This window comes from Vidua macroura, chromosome 2 (assembly GCF_024509145.1).
Source record: "Vidua macroura isolate BioBank_ID:100142 chromosome 2, ASM2450914v1, whole genome shotgun sequence".
In the NCBI taxonomy this organism is placed as follows: domain Eukaryota; kingdom Metazoa; phylum Chordata; class Aves; order Passeriformes; family Viduidae; genus Vidua; species Vidua macroura.
Genome location: NC_071572.1, coordinates 101,630,664 through 101,653,060, shown reverse-complemented (window position 1 = coordinate 101,653,060; position 22,397 = coordinate 101,630,664). Strand labels below are relative to the sequence as shown.

Below are 22,397 nucleotides of genomic sequence, written 5' to 3'. Positions count from 1 at the left end.
GACTCTGATGGGGACATGGTTTCAGAGTCCGCTAAGTCCATTAGTTCTTTAGTCAAATGAACAAAAATGATCAAATGATGGAGTGTCATAATCTGCTCAGTAACCAGCCATGGGAGACTTCGTTACACCATGTGTGTAACCTATGAACTAGTAAACTGGGACACTTCCACCACCTTGTGTGTCTTACTCTTTAGATATGAAATTAATTTTTGAATATGGAAATTTTATTCACCTGTAGGTACCTTTTTCAGTGTTGTCAAGGGAGACTGTATTAAATAGTCTGAAAACTCAGTAAGAGGTAGGCAAAGTTTACAGTGCATGGAGAAGAGAGTCAGAGGAGGTAATTGCAGCTTTGGTGTAGTCTAAAAAAACACCAACAGCCCAACAGGGATATCTCTAGGGCCTCCATTTTCCTTAAACATGAGGATCAGTGTCTGTAAACCTTAGATTGAAAAGGTGGTTTGGGAGGAAACAAAACAGAGATGAATGGAAAGTCAAGGGGCAGTGTCAAATGTATCTAAACTGTGGGAGTAAATAGATGTCAAACCATAAAGACAGACCTATCCAAAAATCCTTGAAAGCAATCCATACTTTAAGCACAATTTCAAATCTAGAAAAATGAAGTAATTTAATAAAAAGAAGGAAGTGAACATTTTTCTCTCTTTATCCCTTAAATAACTGAAGAAGCACCATACCAAGGCTAAGCCTCAGGTGCTATAAATTTGTGGTGTGACAACAGTAATACACTTTATTTCACAGATTATCCTGGCACAAGTACCTTGATGAGGTATTTAATTCACGTGCTGAGCAATTGACCCAAATTTTAAGGGGTAATCTGCTCAGTAATCTCCTAAATACCTCCAGGCACAAATTTGTAGCAGGAATTTCAATGCCTGTAGTTCTTTATTAGTTAGGCCATAAGATGAAATGGTCTGGTCACAGTAATCCTCATTAATAAGAAAGTATTTTCTACTGAGACCCACTAAGACTGTGTGTGTGTGTATGTGTGTGAGTGTGTGTGTTCCAGGTGAGTGAACTTGAAGCCAATTTTATTTCTTTTTCACTCTCCATGACATTCATTGCTGGCATTTTTATCTAACTCCAAGTTCTTCCCTTATGCTACACCTGTCTGTATCAATGCTGTACACAGTAAGTGGGATTAATCTGCTCTGAACAAGGCATGTGAAAAGTGGGACATCTGGTTCAGAGCTAGGCCCCCTGTGAATCCTCTATGGGCAGCAGAGAAAAAAAATGGCATATCCAAGGGATGATTCATCTTATTGGAAGAACACCATGAGGTCAGTTTGATGACTCATTCTGTGGAGATTCTTATTCTTCTCTTTTGACTGCAAAGAAAGCCCAGAATGGTCAGCTCTAAGTTGACATCTGAACTAGTTCATGGGAGAGGACTGCCACATGATATTTTTAAAATACTGTAATATTTATGTCAAATGGCCACACAGCTGCAGCATTTCACTAGACTTTTGGATCCTTACTGCAGAAGAGAAGAAGTGGGTTTCTGTCAGTCTGAAGAATTTAATAGGCCACACACACCTATTTTGGACATCTTGTATTTTCAAATTCTTCTTCATAAAGCAACTGACATATTGTAGCCAATTATGCAGGACTGTGGAACAGCAGTGGAAAAAGATGCATGAAAAATATTCCTCAGATCAATTCAAATACAGATCAATTCAAATTTCCTTGAAAAAGGGAAGCTCATTTCAGAATCTCCATGCTTAGCAATCTTAGGCATATACATGTGTAAAGGAAAAACATTATCCATCTGTTCGCAGCACATTTGCAAGGAATTTTAATAAGACATATTAATGCTAATAATGGTCAATGTTCATGATGTTTATAAAATAAACAATGGGGAACATATGGAAAGCTTGTAAAACTTGTTCTTATAAAATCCACAGTGTAACACCTTTCCCTGAGATGCTTTTTGCTGACCTTGTCCTCCTAGGCCAGATCTGTCAGAAACTTTCTTCTTCCAGACTCTGCTTTTACTGTGGCACTAGGAAACTTATATTTTGAAGCCAGAGCTATTTCTGTTTTTGTAAGTTCAGCATTCAGCACATTACAGGAGCAAAACAGATAGCCAAAACTGCATATTTCCACCTGAAACTACAGGGATCTCTATTTCCAAGTGACAGATGTTCTACAACAGTTGGTGACAAATGGGCTAATTTAGGCTGATTTAACTAAAGTTCAGCCTGCTGACAATGGGGGATTTTTTTTAATGCAGCTGAAGAAGGCATTTCTGAATGCTAGAGCTGGCTGTTGCACACAAAACTAGAGAGGCCCTGGTGTGAACTGAACAGCACTCCATGCATGGTGCCTGCATCTCTGTGCCTCATACTGCCTTTTAGATGCTGAGACAGAAGACAACAATGCCTAGCAAATTACCAAGGGAATTAGCTAGTCTTTTAAATTTACTTTCTGAACATATGTCCACAGAAATAAAATGTCTTTGGCCCAGACTCTGTGTTTCTATATTCTGGCATCTAAACTCTTACATTAGAATATATGCCCTATGGTGAATTTGTCTTCTGAGATGATGAGCTCTCCATCACTTATGCAGGAAGCTTTAGTGGCTGCTCTGCTAAGCCACATAAGTCCATACAAGCTTATGCCTTCAACCCTAACTTTCAAAAGACGTCCACTGAGGGACCAGAAATAAATTGCACAAAGCCTTTAGGGCTTTTTTTTTTTTAATGTAAAGATTACGGGTATGATTCAGAAATTACAATGTAACAACTTCATTGTCCTCTTTCTGGTAAATTATCTTGGGTTTTGTTCTCAACTGGCACATTAGAGCTGGCTTCAGGCTTCACCTTTCTGAGTATCATAATGCCTCTTCCTTGAGGAGACATGAGGTGACACATTAAAAACCACCAACAATTAAATCACTTTTCTTTCTCCTTTTTTCGTTGTCTTTTCTCTTTTTTCCTCATCCTCTCCTCTCCTCTCCTCTCCTCTCCTCTCCTCTCCTCTCCTCTCCTCTCCTCTCCTCTCCTCTCCTCTCCTCTCCTCTCCTCTCCTCTCCTCTCCTCTCCTCTCCTCTCCTCTCCTCTCCTCTCCTCTCCTCTCCTCTCCTCTCCTCTCCTCTCCTCTCCTCTCCTCTCGCCTTTGAAGAAAACTTCTAGGCAATCATTGTTTTATGAGGGAACCTCATTAGTGTAAGTTCATTGATTGTATTTCTGTACTAAGGAAATAGCTGCCAGCACTAGATATTTAAGACAGTTTATCTGCCCAATTAGTACTGGCATTGTATCAGCCAACCAGTCCTGACGCCAGCAGCAGTACAGCATACTTTTCTACTGTGGAGGCGGCCTTTACCTGTGAATTTATCCCTACAAGTTACTGGATTCTACTGCCTTTTACCTAAACCCAGGCTAAAAATATTCCCTAATTGTGCTCTATTCTGTAATTGACCTAGTTAACTAGCTGCCACACACAGGCTACATATACCTTCTCTCAAAAAAACGTGGTCTTTTCTCAGAGCAGTGAGGCTTCTGCCTTCTCCATTCTTGAAGCATTATGTCTACACAACAGTAGACATTGTGAATAGAGCACGTCTTCATCTATTATTAAAAAAAAAACTACTGAAACTTTGCTCACCTTGAATAATAAGTTCTTAGGAATGGTCCTTGATCCTCCAAACTGCCATAGAGTAGGGAATAGGATGCGAAGTAGAGCATGACTGCATTGCAACTACTTACCCCCAAACAAACAAGCAAAATGATAAAACCACTACCACCACCACCACCATCACTACAACACTGACGAAAAGGGAGTTACTTACATTGAGTGAGGATCCCTGTTAAGGCATTTTTGAAACTCTCCTTGGCTTGCTCCATTTCTTGCTCGTGAGCCGCCTTTTCGTTCATGAGCCGGCGGACGTGGCTGTTGGCCGACTGCACCATGGAATAGAACTGGTTTGCAGAGCGACGATTCACCTCGCCTCGCTCAATCCAGGTGAGCAGCACCGTGATGGCCTCGGAAAACTTGCTATCATCTAGAACAATCAAAGCACAGGTTTCAAATTGCGGGCATAAATATCCTGCTGAGAACACATTTTCTGCTCCATGCCACATTAAAATCACCATAAATCCTGCTTGCAGTATATAATTTTGGGGAACTTTTGTGTCCTTTGTTCTATCAGATGTAAGAAGCCAATACAGCCATGTGAAACTACATAAATCTTCCTTCAAGGCTTGTCTTCTCCTCATTTTAATAGCTTTCTCACAACAAAAAACAGCCTGCCCCCCTTCCCTGTGGCCTGAGTCTTCACTTTTGCAATGTCTCCCTTAAGCCGTTCAGTGATATGGAATGACCTTACAGCGGGAGTGAGGAGACCTCAGCGGTACTGGACTCACTGAGGAAATGAAATGTGTCTGTGTTAATCTGCTCAGCCAAAAGCTCAGTCTTGGAGCTTGGGCTCAGCCATAATTCTGTCAACAGATTTCACTAACATCATGTTGTTAATTAAGGAACAATGTTGAAGCTGAACAATTCCTCCTCAAAACACTGATTAATTACAAAGAACTGCTTTGAACAGACAATGTGCCAGCATTAGTTTTGTATTATACAACTGTTTTGTACTATTCGTTTTATGTTTCACATTATATATTTTTTTAATGGATTCCAGATGAATTCAGGAAAACATCTGGATTACAGCTTCATTTTTGCCATTCAGGTAACGAAAGTTGTTTTTCTCTGCAGAAAGATTGCCAAAACTGAAGGCTAGATTTTGTACACTCCCTCCCCAGGTAATCTTCTTTCCTCTGACAGTGCTCTCAGCTTCCTCAGAAGACTCTAAGCACAGCATCCATTACACTTCAGGCTTCATCAGGATTAAGAGGAAACATTTCTTTTTAAGTCCCATTTAGACTGAACTGCAAAAAAATATTATTACAGCAGTGTCTTCCTGTGGAACCATTTTATGCAATTCGATATTATTTTTTCACCAGGATTTTATTCAATAAAACTTCAATTTCCCAACAACTCATTTTAAACATCTCATCTAGTGCTTTTTGGTTATATTTCTGTATATATATTTTAGATGGCTCCTTTCTGTAGAAGAAGGTGTATATGGTTATGGCGGGAAGATGCAGTGTAGTCATAACCAACAGACACTTAAAACAAAAACTGGAAAATACTAAACCAAGCCAACTGTGTTACAGGATACAGAAACATGTGACACAGTTTGTAAGAGTCTGCTTTCCATGTACGAAGAATAATGAAATACTAATTGTTAAGTGAAGATTTTGGCTTTTATTCTGAATCAATAATCACTTCCTTAAAAGGTGAATAGCCTAAAATACAGAGAGGACTAGTGACATGCTCTGTGCCCACAGCCTCTGAAGAAGAGATTTTTACATTGCCTGATCTTTAACATCTTATTAACTGAAACATGCTTTCAGCTACAGCAATAAGATTTGCTCTCCACAGCTGAATAGGCACGTTCCCCCAAGATCCCTCAAGAAAAAAGCGCAAAATAACACGTAACACCTTCCCTGTGTACAAGCATGTATCTGTTATAAAACATTAACACGTGATTCATTATCACCATTCATTAATTTTCACTGGACAGGAAGAATCAGATGGGTATCCTTGCATTTCATATTGTCCTCTTGGATTAGACTCCACTTCTGAGCTTTACTGGGTACATACACAGCAGGAATGTATTAAGTGGCTCTGATGAGTGAGGTTGGCTGAATATAGACCCCAGAAATGCCAAATGTAAACAAGACTCATGCAAAGCTTCTTCACTGCAAGAAAACATGAGGATAAGGCTCCCCAAAAGACTTGGGCAAAATCTTCAGCCTGCTGAGTTGCATGGGAACTGGATGTCAAAGATGTAATACAGCCAAGAACTCATCCCTGAAACACAATGTTTCTTATAATTACACTAGTAAATAAGAATAACCTGTAATGGTTTCTGGCAATGTTAGCACGTTTCCACGCATGAGGAAAATCAGCAGCACAGAAATATCCTCCTTTTTCCTTCTTTTAGTCTCTTCCCAGTACTCATTTATATGTTGTTTTGCTATAGAGCCTCTATGAAATAAAAACACCCTCCCCTCATTTTGTTTTTATCAGGGACAGTGGGTGTCTGTAAGGGATGTTTGTAAACATATCATCCTTCTGCCACATAGATTCTACCCATTTAAAAGGACATGCTGAAAACCTCTTTTCATCATACTGTACTTCCAGGGAGCTGCAGAGGTCTGTGGGACTGTTATAGTTAATTCACAGCTCTGCTCACAGAGCAGGAAAAAATCCTTTCATTGGTAAACATCAGCATCTTCATTGATTACATAATTAGAAGTTACATTCAAAAATGCTAGAGAGTAATATATGCACAACAGGAGCACATTAGTTAATAAAATCTTTTCTCTACAGTTTTAAAATTTATGTCACCTTAATTTCTAACTTTTATATTCTTGAGCTCACTTAGTGACTGGTATAAGGTAACTCACTGTGAATCCATTTTTTTCATCCAGAATACTTTCTTAGCAATGAGAGATTGTCTTAGAAAATCCGATTTTTATATGAGATTGTTAATTTCTTTTTTAGTCAGTAGATAAATAGTAGAGGAAATGCAGCAATGGAATCTAATTTAAACAGAGCGTGAACTGCCTTATGATTGCAGCTGTTTATTTAAAAAAATAAAACAAAACTCCTAATTCTGTTCAAAATTATTCCCTCATGGTAGGATGCACATAATTATACACTGTTTAAAAACACACTCTTCAAATAAATTCCTTTATATAAGACATGTTCCCATATGTAATTGTTCTTTTAAAATAAGCATGTGGCAAATTATTTCTTACTCTTAGAGCTTTTTCCTCCTCCAAGTCACAGCATATTCTAAGCGAATAAGGTAGGTTTTACCTAGGTTTTAGTCCTGTTTTTGTTGTCTGTTTAATGGTGAGGTGAACTGTGCCCCAGAAGTGCCTGCTTCCATCAAGCAGCTGCAAAGGGAGCCTGGGCTGGCCTGATCCTGTATCGACATCCCTGCAACAGGCACACGTTCGATTGGAGTAATCCCAACCATTCCACAAGGGCACCTGCTGCAAGCACCTGCACCCCTGCATGTCCCTGTAAAGGGCAGCTCCAACACAAGCTCTGACAACGTTGTGTCATTTGAAGATTACCCATCCATCCAGGATGGCTTGCTGGGTCTCTGTCGATAAGAGATTTCCAGGTGCTGCCAGACTCAATCACAGGGCACTAGAGAGAAGATATTTCAAATTCCTCTTATATCAACTACAGATATTTGACATTTAAATCCAAGCTTACAACTTAGATGAAATGAAATATAAAGAAAAGAAAATGCGTCCCTAGAGCTGCCCAGAAAATTGTTAACAGGACTATTTCTATGAAAAAAGGGAATAATTACTGACAAATGTTTTGCATTTTTCTGCTTGTAATTTGACCACCTCTAAGCAACCCCAACTGGAATAAACATTTAATTGAAAAAGCTGTGACAACAATTGTTACAGAATGGTATCCTGGGAAAAGGTGTTGGAAACAGAGGTTTTACTTTCAGCTTAGGGAGTTTCTCTGCTGTAACACAGGGCACAATTCAGCTCAGAGTACCCTCAAATATGACTATTTACCTCTCAGTGTTAAGAACCTCCATCAGGTGCTTTCACAACTTGGGTGATGGTGTCTAAGGTCTTAGCCATTAGAAAAGATATCGACTAATCCATCACTCTGAAGCCAGGCATTCAAACACTCTTATTTCTATAATTTTTACATTTATAGGTATATTGCAAATATAGCTAACTTGATATTTCTGTGTTTCAAGAGTGACATTGCATGCTGGACTTCTAGCTAGCACAAACACTGGCTAGCTAGCCATCAAACACTGGGCTACTGATTTAGCCTTTTATTATCTTTTCAACCCTGGTCTTTCTCAGATATTTGAAAAGTATCTGAGATATTTCACACAACACTTGGAGTCTCCCTAAATCACAGTAAACCTTCTGCATTGTCCTATGTGCTATGATGTTGTCCAGAGTCACCATACATTGTCTCTTGTCCTGAATCTTGCTCCCCTAATGCAACCTTCCAGTCTCACAAGGACATTCTGAAAAGACAGAACTGTTGGTCTTTACTCCAGTGACTACACCTAGAAGGCTCCTGTGCTGTTTGCCTATGTTTTGGGAAGCATTAATGACCTCATTGTCCTCTGGCGCCTTTGTAAGATGGGAAGGGGCAGGTATACCTTTATGCCAAGTTCTGCCCTGACCAGCAGAAACCCAATTAACAAACACCCCTGAAGGTGCTCTTGTGCGTACTGAGCATGACTGTGCTGCAGGTCAGGCAGAGAAAGGACAAGAGTGGTGGGATATGTCTTTCCTTTTTTGCCTCTGATTAACAGCCTGTCCTCTGTCAGCTGTAGCAGTGCCATGGGAAGATGTGTTCCCTGCCTCATCCCCACGCTCAGCACTACCCCTTTGCTGATGGTTACACTGCCCTCAGTCTGCCTGGAGTGCTCAGCTGCTCAGACTCCAGTTCCAGTTTGTCAAACTGGGCCCAGTTCAAACAGGAAGGTGGCACAGTTCAATTCAGGAGGCAAACTTCTTCATTATGTATAACCACAGCCAGGGAAGGATGTATGGCCAAGGTTTCTCTCAATCTGACTTCTGACTTGATAGTTTATTAAACTATAACTAAGATTTCTAAACTGCAAAGACTGAATTCAACACAAAAAAGAATAAACTTTAGGAGGTGATTGCTGTGGGTGAATCAGGTCAGAGAAAAGGTTCACTAACCTCTCTCATCAGCAGGCTCAGCCCAGCTCCCCCATGCATCAGGAACAATTTTCTTTCCAGCACACACCACTTCTGGTACCAAAATGACAACCTATTTTTCTCTTGGCTTAAGAGCTTCTTCTGTACAGAGTGCCTGCCAGTGACCTAGAAACACAACTCTTCAGTCTACTACCCTCACCTTCTTTTTTTCCTGCTCAAATCCCTTATATAATTGTGCCACGCATCACACACATCAGTCTAATACTTTTGGGATTAATAAAAATTTTAACCCAGTGGCATTGCATAACAAGTAAGAATCAAGAAATATAAATTCTTACTGCCAAAGGGTTATTTTAAAGAATGATTAATATCCACCTTACTCTTTTTTAAATAGCCTTAACTGCATGCTATAACCAAGAAACTTTTCCAGTTATGTAACAAATCTCTAGCTGACACTAGATTTGATTAAAATACATGTGTATGTTCACTAAAAGATATATTAAAAAGTAGTCTCTCCCCCTGCATAATCAAACTCCTTCTTTCTTTCAAATTAAATCACACAAGATTCTTCCTGGGTGGGTGTTTCATGTCAGACACAGAAATCCATTATCTTCTCGTGCTGGTGCCATTATTTCCAATGAAAAGTAATTATGAGGTTATTGAGTTTCCTCCATATTTCTCAAAATCACACCAAAAACTTTCAGATCGGTGAGTTGCCGTTTCCCAGCTCTTAGTAATTAACTTGAGTAATTTCACAGTGTGGTGCATTTAATCCAGTGGGTTTATATTAAAACCTCAAAATCTGAATTGATACAATATAGCTGAGGTGAGGGAGGATGCTTTTAGTGATGCACTAAGCAGTGAGTGTACCTTCTATAGGCTTTTGGAGGGACATGCCCAGGGAATTGGGTTACCAGGCTGCTGATAGCTGAACCCACCTTATGCTCTTCTGCAAGCACATAAAAGTGCCCTCACACCGTGCCTGCTCACAGCCCCTGTGTGAGGCTCTCGGAGCCAGATGTATTGTGCCACAGCAGATGTCAGCAGCATATGGAAGAAGGAAGGAGAAAATGATAATCTAAAACCAGGAAGGGTGAGTGAACAGATTTGACGCTAAAGCACCGAAACATGTCTGTTTCAGGGCTCTGTCCTGGTATACCGCTAATAAAAAAAAATTGGGCTAAAAAAAAGTCTGGAGTCTCAGCATTTAAACCTGGCATTCACTGGATTTGTTCATAGGATCTCACTTTGCCTCCCCTTCTGACGTAGCTCTGCACTGAATTTGATTCTTTCTGGGTGTGACTTGCCTCTCTGCATAACTGCACTGTTTCTGCACTGTTCCACCAATCTGGCTCCCAAGTGCAGGGTGATCATGAAAGCAGTATATTTTTCTTCTCAGTGAAATATCCTATCTCCCAAGCAATTAAATGTTGTTTATATTTCAAACGATGTGCAAGAGTTGAGATTGTCAGGCTTGATGTTACCTGAGTCTTGTGGAAGGCACATCCCTCATTCTACTATAACTGCCATCTATTTATTTAAATTTCCAATCTGTGCTCTCTTCAGGGGATAATACAGTGCCTGGCAAAGCAGCAGCTTCTCAATTTTTAAATGATATTTCTTAAAATGAAAAACCATATGAATAACTTCCCCATGCTCATAAAGAAACACTATATTAAAAAGGGAGGTAAATTCCAGGGTATTGTATTTAACTCTCAGATATTTATGTCTCTGTTGCTCAAAATATTAAAAAAACCAGATATTCAGATATAAAGAGATGCCTTTGTTAAGTCATAGAACTATTTAACTACCCGCAGCAAGTAAGACATACGTAGCATTTTAAAGGATCTTATTTGCAAGAAGTGATTTCTGAAGATGATACCATTAGATACAGATATGCTTGAATTAAGAAAACCATAATGTTTGAAATCCTGCTTTGAAACGCAAATGTCATAAGCACAGATTAAAATGTTTTGTTCCAATGCACCTGACAGAGCAGCACTCCACTTAAAAGGTTCAGCCTATCTCCAGTTGTGTCATGTTCTGGGCACCACATGACTTAACTGTTTATAACGCACCCAGGAAAACAGATGTCAGAGCATGCAAATTTGAACGTAAATATCTACCGACACATTCCACTGTGCAGTAATAACACATCTGATTTAACACTGAGGAATTAAAATCTCAAAGACACACACAAATGCTGCAATGAACCAGAAGAAGCAAAAGTCACTTTTTTCTAGTGTAATAACAGAAGACATAATATTCTGCTGGTTTTGTCAAAACAAGAACTCAAGGTCTGTTTTCAAAGGCTGTTTAAGGAGGTAAATAACATTTACACTTCATTGTAAACGACCTTGGATTCCCAGAGTTCACATCTGTGAATTTATTGAGGTATTTTCTCAAGGAAACACAGATAAGAAGGATCTCATGCTCTTCATTTTACTCATCTTGTTGGAATGCTGGAGCTCATTTCATTTTGATAATCAAGGCTTAGGCTAATGACATGAATGGTGCAGGAAAAAAATGTTCATATTGCCAACAAGGAGAGAGTTAAGAAGGACGTCATTTGCAGAAGTAATGAAGATCTTAATCTTAAAAAAAAGGAAAAAGGCAAAAGGGAAAGGGAAATACACATAAACAAATACTGTTTGATACACGCTGAATTACAAAGTGGTGGAAAACTGCAGTGGTCCATAGTTTGATGGGTTTCTTTAATTTCTGCAAAAATTAAGTGTTCAAACCAAGTTCTTTGCAGATATGAAGGGATTCAGGATAGTCCACAGGGAATGGAGAGTATATTATAAATCCTCATGTATATGAGGCCTCAGATGCAGTGGATTCCCAGCCCCAGCCACCAGGCACTGAAAAACTGGTGCCTTTGCTCTGTGAAGCTCCACACCAGTAGAAACTACCTGGCTGAAGATTTACAATGAAATTCTGTTTCCAACTGGAACAAAAGTTCCTCAGTACTCTCTCACCCACAGTCACTGTTGTACCAGGTAAGTTCAGCACACCAGAGGAACAGGAATATGCTGACAACACTGGAGCAAGAGTTTCCAGCCAAGTCTGTTACACAAAACCAACTATTTCTTAGTCTTATGCTGTAGTTTGCAGAAAGAGAAAAAAAGATATTGTCACCTCTGTTACAGACTCAATAAATATCTGGCCCACACTAGGGGAGTGGCTGATAAGCCTACTTCATCTCTGCCCACCATAAGGTTCCCTTGCTGTCAGGAATTTCCAAGGCTATTTTGACAACAAAAGTTGCTTAGATTCAGACCAAGTTATCTACATCTATGGTTGCAAAGCAGTATCTCGGGTTGGATATGATCAGTTATTTTGGCTAGCTTTTTAGCTAGTGCTGCTCCGTGAACTTCTGGAGGCACTTCAGGAGCTGAAACCTGCATGTTGGGCACCTGCAGCTCTGTCTCATGAGCTGGCAACAGAGCTCAGGAGTCTTTTGAAGTGGGCACCGCAGCAAGGTCATGACTTTCCTTATGAAAAGAACTGCAGAGCATCTGCTGAAGAAACAACCTTTCAAGTAAAATCCTGACAAGTGCAGATATATTATGATCCTTCTTTAGGATCAATTGTCCAGGCTTTTGCAGCAGTGCAAATATGGTGATAATACAGAGACCTGAGGTTTTAGCTCCCAAATTTTACATATCTCTGTGAGTGTGTGTGTGTATATGTGTGTATGTCTATGTATATATACATATATATATATATATATGTATATGTATGTATGTATTCTGCTACTTTCATCTGAAGTCCACATTTAAATGGTCTTTTCCAGCCTTAATGATTGTATGAGTCTATTACATGAACCCTTGCCAGAGTTGAAGAATTTTCTTTATTGTTTGTTTAGTTCTTTTTTTAGGATGTCACAAGGAGCTCATGTGGTGATTCCATGTTGCCCAAGGGGGCCCATAAAGTTCAGTGCCACCATTTTACAGATACTGGCTGTGATGCCATAGGGAAGGTAAAGTAGACCAGTGTAACTACTGAAGCCTGCTCTGCTTTCTTTACTACCTAGAACAGGGCACAGCTCATGCTCACTGAGAAGAGAGGGGTCTTTTCTGCATTCTCCACCCTTACCTATCAGTACTGATCCAGGGCTGGTGTCTTTAATCTCACAACAATCACAGCAAGGCAGCTGTTAATTAGCAGAACTTTTAAAATTGCAATATATTCTTTTGCTGGATATTAATGATTTTCAACCAATAAAAAAAATAAACTTACCTTTTTTTTTTTTTTTTAAAGTGACGTACATTGCTGAAAGTTTATTTCTGGAGAAACAGTTATGCACATAGTGTTGGTCTATATTGTGCAAAAATTTTTTTATATTAAACTTGAGCATATGGGTCAAGCTCTGGTTAAATTTCCCTTAGGAGAACCAAAGATATAAATGCTTGGAGTAGATTTTAATTAAGTATGGAAACTTCCCAAAATGAAAAGAAAAATCCTTCTAAATATAGTCATCTTAAACATCTTGCAAAAACCCACATTCAGTTGCCCCAAGCAATGACTAGCCATATGGAAGAAATTGTCCAGACTTTTTGCATTTTCTGGTTTAGTTCAGGAAACCTGTAGGCCTTACTACATAAAGAAAAACTTCCCTACAAAAGATTAACTCTTAAAATATTCAACTAAAACTAGATGGTTCTAAAACTGGACTGGAAGCTAGGTGTGAATTAAAATTTATTGTATTAGGGCCTCCTTTCTCCTGGCCTATCAACAGATCTGGGTTATTTCACCAATCTATCAAATAGGTTGATTAACTATTTTATGGAGAAGTACATCTGGTGGGCATGAGAGTCAGCCAAACTAGTAACTGACTGAGGTAGTAGCAACAACTAACAGCAACTAGTGCAGTACTCAGAGAGACAGCAGGGTGCATCTCTGCTCCATGCTCCAAGGATGAAACACTTTGAACCGTCCTTCTTCAACTCCCCAAACATATTTCATAGTTAGAACAGAGACCAGTGTGATGACAGCTAGATAGTCCAAGCCTAATCTAGATAATTCTGAAATAGTGGCAAGAATCACAGCTTCTTGTGACCTGGCACACAGTTAAGCAATGTGCTTGGCCATCATGGAGGAAAGAATGCCAAACACAACTGCTAAACACTTGATGAAAATAAATACAACTCTAAGTGCTGTGAAGAGTTGTTTGCTACATATTTCTTTTAAATTTTGTTACCATTAATAACTTTATTCCTTTGCTTCTTTCTGCTTATGTTAGCTATTAAAATAAAATGAATCCTTGAAGTGCACCCTTGAAAAATATTAACTCAGTAAATGTACCTAGAAAAAAACAAACAAGGAAGCAAACACATATCAAAACATGACACTATCCTGCACAAGTAATTCTAACCCTAAAGAGGGAGAGAAAGAATGATTGGTGTGTGTCAGAGATAAGTTGTGTCAGCTCATGAGGGCAATTGGAATGCCAGGGACAGTCAAATGCATGTGTAGGAGTAACCTAGATGTTGAGGATTAAAGTAATTTTAAGAATAAGGCATTTCATGTGAAGAAGGATGCTTGCAACAGGTTGCCTTACTGTGAGAGTACTTCCAAGACATATGATGGCAGCAACTTAACAGAAAAAAACCCCATCTGTAGCATTCTGAAGGTTGTGTTTTAGCTGTTAAAGCACAGGTAGATAGACAGATGTCATGCATTTCCAGCAGGTGCGTGACTGTCATTACCCTTGGCATAGAAATGGCAAAGAAAGCCATTTCAGTGGAGGAAAGCTAACAGGGCAAGTAATGAAACACCTCAGAGAGAAACTGGCTTCACTGCTCTGGCCTCTGCATGGCTCCTGCTTTTAAGGAATAATAAACTGGGAAGTAGCAAATGCTGCTTACCTTTCAATTTTTCAGCCAGCAAAGCAGCTTCGTGTTCAGAATAATGCATTATTGCTGGAGGTGAAGGAGGGCGCAGTCTGTCTTCTTCCATTTTACGTCTGTGGCGTTCTTCTCTGGCCAGCATTCTTTGTTTGCATTCCCATTCATAAAAGTCATCTCTTGCCTGAGCAAAATCAACATGAAGGCGACCTGAATCCTTTTTGTCTGTGCTAGATCCTAATCTCATGCGGTAACCTGAAATCAACAAGTAGAACTAACTGTTGCAGGATTTATTTGCTTAGATTTCTCTTCAATTTTTTCCCCCACTTTCAAGTGCAGCCAGGTAAAAATGTAAATTAACAGATCCCCCCATATTTATGCAATATCTATCAATCACCATGTTTTCACAAGAAGATAAACATCCATCCACTCATTTTTCTTGAACATTTCCTGCACCACCTATCACCATAGTAGATGAACTGAAAAGTCAACCCTAAGGTATAGAACCTACATTTCTGTTTAGAAATCTCTCAAAATATGTCATTTTTCCACATGATACTTCCAACTTTTAAAAGCACAGAAATCAGATAAACAAAAACCAATTATTTAAAATAGATCTGTTTTAGTCTGAATGGGGAGTCCTTCTTCCACTGATCCTGTTGAAATCATGTTCAGTCCAGTGTTTTTCTCCACCCTACCAAAGGAATTGGAAGTATGGGGAAAAGCTGCATTTTCTAAAAGCCATAACTATAAGTGAATGTGGAAATTGTGCTACATAAATTCCTGTGCCACAAAGTTATGTAGTTATGTTCCATAACTACAGTGATGCTAGATCTCAAATTTTGAGACTTTACAATTGCAACCACTATTTTCAAATTCCCCCATGAAAATAATCTAGCAGCAAATATAAATCACCTACAAATTAATTGAGTTCATCATTCCTTAAAGTAATTTCTAAAGTAGGGACAGATTTATTAGGCATTTGCAAGATTCCTTTCAGAACAAATAATGAAACCTGTTGTGCCTTATCTTTAGGGATATTCTGCATAATCGTAATTTGGTCAATGTACCACATTCTAAAGTTAGCACACTACAAAGATTTAAAGTTAAGAGCTACACAGCAGTACAAAAGGGTCCTGCTTTGAACTAAAACTCTTGACTACTGTCAGAGGTCAGAAAAATCATGCCAAAGCTGTAAGAGGAGCTTTTTGTGGCCATATTTGGGCACCTGTCTTTTTTCCAAGTTTTATTTCTAAGGCACAAATATATACACAGAGCAGTTCGCCTAACTTTTAAAATGCCAACTCAGAGAAAGTGTGAGAAAATACCATGTAGAAGGCTTCAAACAGAGCTTTCAAATGTGGGTAAAATTAAACAGTCTACACAGGATAGCTCTAATTTCTCCATGCCAACACACAACAGCTCAGCAGAGATTTCTCAAATGACTGGATGCTGCAGAGATGAATTCTGTGCTGAGCTGGCACACAGGAAGCTCTTCAGAAATGCACACTACTGCAACCACTGCATAACAACTCCAGGGAGAGGAAACTTCTATTCAAAATGTCAGGAAAAATGGTGTTTGCTGCTTTTGATCTGCAATCCAAGAGAAGCTACCTTCCAGTCTTGTGGTTTGCCTGTGGTTTTAAGAGCTTTAGCACCTCACCACCACAGTTAAAACTCAGTTCTGAGCTCCCTCTAGGAATAGCAAAGCTGAGAATTGTGTAGTAGATTAAACACATCCTTGCAGAAATGTGTATCTAGCCATACTGTTTTACTGCTGGAAAAACATTCTACTGTATGAATACAAGGGATTGTTTGTACTACAGCACATGTGAGACAATAGCTTCAAAGACATTAAATATCCATATATGTAGTGATCCTTCAAATAAAAAAAAAAATCTGGGTGCCTTTTGATTTCACATTTTCCTTTCAATCACCTTGTGGAGTTCAATTAAGGAGTCTGCAGGTGAGGAAAAGACTGTCAAATGACTTTCATTGTCCAGCAAGGAGTGCAAGCCCAGATGAAAAACTTGAGCTAAATGTTTCAGAGGTCCTTCAAAACCAAAAGGCATAAAAAACTGCCTTACCAAGAAATGGTTTTAATAGGTTCCTATCAAATCTGGTCTCCAAGGTTCAGGAGCTTGGGGTGAAGTAAAACTGGATATTATAGGAGTGGCAAAGGAGGGGACTGTTTATTATTTTAAATTCCTCTTGGCTTTGCTTTCTCTGGCTTGGAGAAGTAAACACTTTCCCCCCAAAAGCTTTTTGTGGCCATATAGATATATGTAGCTCTAGTCCCAAGGCATTGAAGGGAAGAGTTACAGATACACCCTGTTCAGTGTGTCATAATAGAAGAAGAGCATGGGTGACCTTTCAGAACCGGGCTCTGAACTAATGAGGGTGTTTATTATATGGTTTTATCCACAGAGGTGGAGGCACAAAGGAGTCAGCCAAAAGGGGTCAGTGGTGCAGCTACCCTGATAACTGTGACAAATGTTAGCTCCCTGCTCCCCGCCAGTTTGGCGTGCCAGCTGCGTTCCTCACACAGTGTTTGCTCTGTGCCAGAACAGCATTATCAGCAATGTAAAGGACATTGCCAAGGTGCCAGGTCTCATGAACCTAAAATTAAATCTCCCAGCTGGGCTGCACTTTCCAGGAAGACTCAATCTCTCTTCCTCTCCCCTGCCATCTTTCGCCTCCATTGGCAGGAGCACAATACTTATGGGCAGAGACAGAAATACAGCACTGCAGGAGGCAAAACTCTTGTGGACTTCAAGGCCCCTCACATGAGCTGAAAAAAGAGCTAATGAAAAGGACTGTGCATCTATAGGTTTTGTGTGCACTGGCAAAGCTGAGTTGTATTAAAGTGGCCCTCATTTTTGAAGTAAATGGGAAAAAAACCTGAACAGTGTACATTGCAGTAGCACTGGACAAATGGTTCCCTTTGGGAAACTAAATTAACAGATTTTGGAAATTTACCATGAGTCACAGTAAAAAAACCATGTGACTGCTTGTTTAACTCTAAAGACTGAAGGTGGTCAGCAAGCCGGGTGATTTCCACTAGCACAGAAACTTAGAATAACCTAGCTAAGAAGGGACCTTGGATATCACCTAGTCCAGAGCAGGGTTAGCTTCAAAGTCAAATCAGAATGGTCACAGTTTGGCATCTTTCACTTAACAAAAAATGCCTTAGGATGGTTTCTTGCACTTTCATATACTGGGCTTTGCAGATACTACAGGACCAATGACCTGGCCAGTGAAGAACAGACTCCTTGATGGTTTGATAATCAGAAAGACTCTGCATGCACAACTGGCAGTTTCTATTTTGTACATGAGATACTCAGGCACCCATCTGTGCTGGAAATTTGAGCCTCAAGGCAGCTGGGAGGGTTGTTTTTTTTTTTCCAATACCCTGTCTCCCTATTGATGTTTGAAGGTGTTTGACCGTAGGAAACACCTGGCATTGCCTCCCCTTCATACAGGGGCAACGAATTTTTTTTTCCCCATCTCTTTGCTCAGGGCTGCAGCTAGCATTAACTTTGTGCCTGGCTTGTCATTTTTAATTTCAGGTTTGCACACAGTGGAAGACAAAAAGACTTTGGGAACTTGCCAAGATCCTCACTTTAAAGGAGCAGAAACAGGAAAAGTTAATGAAAGTGCTAAATAAAAATCAAACAGTATTTTCATATCACAGGTCTAGTGCAAACTCTGTGGCTTGACTTACCTTTGAGTGTTGTTATACTGGGGACCAGCCAATAGCTGAGGGCTAACCGGGGATGTAGATCAGAGTGTTAATGGTGATCAGAGAGAACTTAAAAGGAACCAAGTAAATGGTACTGAAAGGAAACCCACAGGGGGAAATATCAGCACAGGAAAAATGCACACATGGGCTTTTGGGGTGTAAACATGTCTGTCTGCAGACACCCACTTGTCCCATATATTCAAGTCTGGGGCCATCAATAAAGTGAATTATCAGCCAGAAGGGTAAAGTACATACAGTTTTGGGAACAAGCTTTCTCATGGGCTGGTATGATGATTTTAGAAAATCTTTTCCTTGTGAGATCAAAATACATCTTTAAAAGGTTAAATGAAACCTAGCCTTCCTCAAGTTGACATTTTTATCATAGTATTCTACCTATAGTAGGAGAACATTTTTATCGTAGTAGCCATACCCATTTTTATCATAGTCTTCCAGTCTCCTTTTTCATACACATTTACTTGGGAGTACAAAGGAAAAAAAAACAAAAACCCAGTGATTAAACTGCTTGATGTATTTTGTAATCACTTGCTCTATTCTGATGATAAGCATGGGATAAATGCAAAACTTGATGAGATTAGATGGGGTAGATAGATAAAACTGATTAGGTAGACAAAATTATCATTATAGCAGAAATATCAAAGGCTTGACTTTCCCCTAATATAACACACATACTATATTTGTACATCTCTTTTGTCTCTTACAGGGAAAATAAAATGCCTTAAAAATATGCTTTGTTCCCACCATTTCAGAATATATTACGTTTGAGAATGGAATAAAGACTGGTAAAGCCCTCCCCCTGATATTTCAGTACAAGGAAAACATGCCCCTGCCTAGTGCCAGACCTCCCTGGTAGTGGTGGGGGACAGTCAGTGCTTCATGTTTCATCTGCAGAGTTCAGCAGCCTTGGTAAAAATAAGTGGAACTTGCCTAGAGAGTGCTCCTGCATTTCTTTCTCATCCCTGTCAGTTCCACTGGTTCTTTCCCTTGTCTGGTTGGAGACAATAGGTACAACACTTTGGAAGAATGAAGAGGTGTGGAGGAAAAAATGGATGGGAAGAGAGGCTGTGGAGCAGATGTGAGAGGAAGCACAGACAGCATCGCGACTGTGACAGAAGGAAACAGAAGAAGGAATGATGCACCAGGAACTCGAAATTAAATTTGCAGAAAATTCAGAATGAGGAAGAATAAGGAAAGGAATCTTTCACCTCCATTTCTACTCACATCCTGTCTTCTGGTGCATTATGAATGAGGACACACAGCAGCACACAGAATTTCCCACCTCTATGGTCCTTCAGGATTTAAGGCAAATGTAATTAAAATAAAACTTGGAGCGAAGCAAAGGGTGCAGCCAACTGCTGAGAAGCAGAAAACTGATCTAGAGGAACACTGTTTCTGGCCCAGGGTGGCAGCCTGTATATTTTTTAGCTTTTCTTTGATCTCTTTTTTTGCCACTGTTTTGTTTATTATAGAACAATAATACCAGTTCCTACTGAATCTGATGTGGCCCTCTTCTGTTGTGTTACTAGGGTCCCCTAAACAAAATGGTAAATGTGCTACTGCTTGTGATGCCTCTAATCTACTGCTATGATCTACAGCCTTTTGGAAGTAACATGAATAAACAAATAAATTAGAAGCATGGAAATCAGGAAGAGAGGATGGGGGAGGAGGGGACAGAAGAAATGAAGTGAAAATTAAAAAAAAAAAAAAAGAAAAGAAGAAAAATCCAGAGTGGAATAAAGATTTGTAATAAACCTGAAAATATAGCAATATTTCAAAGAAATCTTTACACAGACCTCATAAAACTCACGATTTTCTGTAGTTCTTCAAACAGGTATTTAAAGCAAGCAGCCAAGTTCGGAAAAAAACCTCAAACAACATAAAAACCCTAAGGAAAACCTTTGTGAAACAAAGGAGCCAATATTTTCCTGATGATATATTTCAAAAGTTGAAAGAAAACTATTTCTTTCTTTCTTTCTTTCTTTCTTTCTTTCTTTCTTTCTTTCTTTCTTTCTTTCTTTCTTTCTTTCTTTCTTTCTTTCTTTCTTTCTTTCTTTCTTTCTTTCTTTCTTTCTTTCTTTCTTTCTTTCTTTCTTTCTTTCTTTCTTTCTTTCTTTCTTTCTTTCTTTCTTTCTTTCTTTCTTTCTTTCTTTCTTTCTTTCTTTCTTTCTTTCTCTTTCTGTCTCTTTCTTTCTTTCTCTCTCCATTTCTCTCTTTCTCTCTGTCTCCTTCTCTCTTTCTCTCTCTCTCTCCTTCTTTCTTTCTCTCTTTCTCCCTCTCTTCCTCTGCTTCTTTTTCTCTTTCTTTCTATACAGTTGATTGTGATTTGAGAGACAGCTTGTTTCTATCTGTGTGGGCTTCCTACAGACACCTACAGGATGTTGAGATTCCATCCTTATGGAGAAGCTGGTCAGGGCAGGAGCTCAAACAAGAATCCTGGGTTGTTAACTCTCCCCCAGGCTCAGAAGGATGCTCCCAGTGGGTGCTTTGAGGTCACCTGACACAGGGTGGGCGTACGTAAGCCCGTCTGTGTCAGCTTGTCTTGGCCAAGGAGCACTCCCTGGACCTTGTTTATTCAAGAATACATCGCATATGGGTTGAAAGTGTTACACTACAATTGTGAGGCAAAACAGTGCTTTTGAGTCTCTCCAGGACCTAGAAAGATGGATGGATGGATGGATGGATGGATGGATGGATGGATGGATGGATGGATGGATGAACCAGCCTGTGGAGTGCAGACAAATACATACAGTGCATGTGAGCCAACTCAGTAAGGTGAAAAGGACTTGCTTAGCAAGTCAATCCTTAAATGAAGGAAATTAACCTTAAGAGGACACTGAGAGTTACAGAAGCCAAAAAATGTGAAAGCAGATTTGTGTTTTGTATTTTTTCTTAATTTTTTCCCCTGTGAATTAGAGACTGGGGGAGGAGGGGGTTGTTTTCTTGGTTTTTTGCTTTGTTTTGGGTTTTTTTTTGGTCTGTTCCTTTGTTGGAAAATAGAGAGATTCTGAAATTTTACACCCTGTAATTTCTGCAGCACTCATTGTCATGGGAGGCAACAGACGTAGCCTACAGATGGGGCTCAGAATCTAACCCATGCAGTAGCTGAATACATGCATGCATAAAGACAGACTTTATTCAGGCTGCACCACAAATCTATAAAAATATGCCAGTGAAATTGCCAGCCTATCAGAAAAATTGGCACTGGAAAACAGCAGAGTTCCTGGCCTGGTGCCCTCCTCTTTCCACAACCTGTGAGCAAAGCTATATAAACCTGTGTAAATCGAAAATAAGATTGTTCTGTAGTGAATTTCAGGATCTATTGCATTGCTGTGGGATAGCAGGAAATTTTCCCCAGGTAAGTAACATACAACACCATGCATGAGTCTTGGCAGATGGAGAGAAATAACAGAATTGCCCCTTGCCACATCATGCTACAGCCACTGAGTTCAAGAAAGACTTACTGAGATAAAAGCTAAGAAAATAAGCAAGCATTAGCATCACAAAATACAAATGAGAAGCAAGGAAAATCCATTAAAGAATGTGAAGTACCAGAAAGGTAAATGGCTTTATCAACCATGAACTCCTCTGCAAAACGGATGTGACAAAAATTCTTCTTGCTTTTCCGAATTGCTGTTATATCTCCACACTGCTCAAAGACTTCCTGAATGATTTCCTCCGTAGCATTTTCTGGTAATCCTCCAACAAACACTGTTTTACACCCAGGAGGTCTCTCTCTTGTAGAAGGTGGCGGAAGATCTAAGTCAAAACAGAAATCACATTGGAACACAAAATTTGTTTTTTGATCGATTGGCTCTATTCACCCCTTCAATCAGTTCTGGGCAGCAACAGTTATTTGATATAGTATAGAGGTAGAAGAGAGGGACAAGCAAAATAATTGAATATTGCAGAGATTATCCAAAATTGATTACTTGAATCTAAACCCTTTCAAGCTTTAGGTGGTACTTCAAACATTTATTCCTGCCACTGTGGGTTGTACTCCAGGACAGACAG

At 39.5% G+C, this 22,397-nt stretch overlaps 1 protein-coding gene across 2 annotated transcripts in view; it reads right to left on the bottom strand.

Moving 5' to 3' along the window:
- ENOX1 (ecto-NOX disulfide-thiol exchanger 1) overlaps nt 1-22,397 on the bottom strand; it is a 359,071-nt gene that overhangs the window by 78,364 nt on the left and 258,310 nt on the right. For both annotated transcript variants that reach the window (XM_053971584.1, XM_053971585.1), the window contains exons 7-9: nt 21,936-22,142; nt 14,648-14,881; nt 3,812-4,024 (exon numbers count right to left, since the gene is read on the bottom strand). In XM_053971584.1, the coding sequence (XP_053827559.1) occupies nt 3,812-4,024; nt 14,648-14,881; nt 21,936-22,142 (654 nt within the window). The remainder of the gene's footprint in view (nt 1-3,811; nt 4,025-14,647; nt 14,882-21,935; nt 22,143-22,397) is intronic.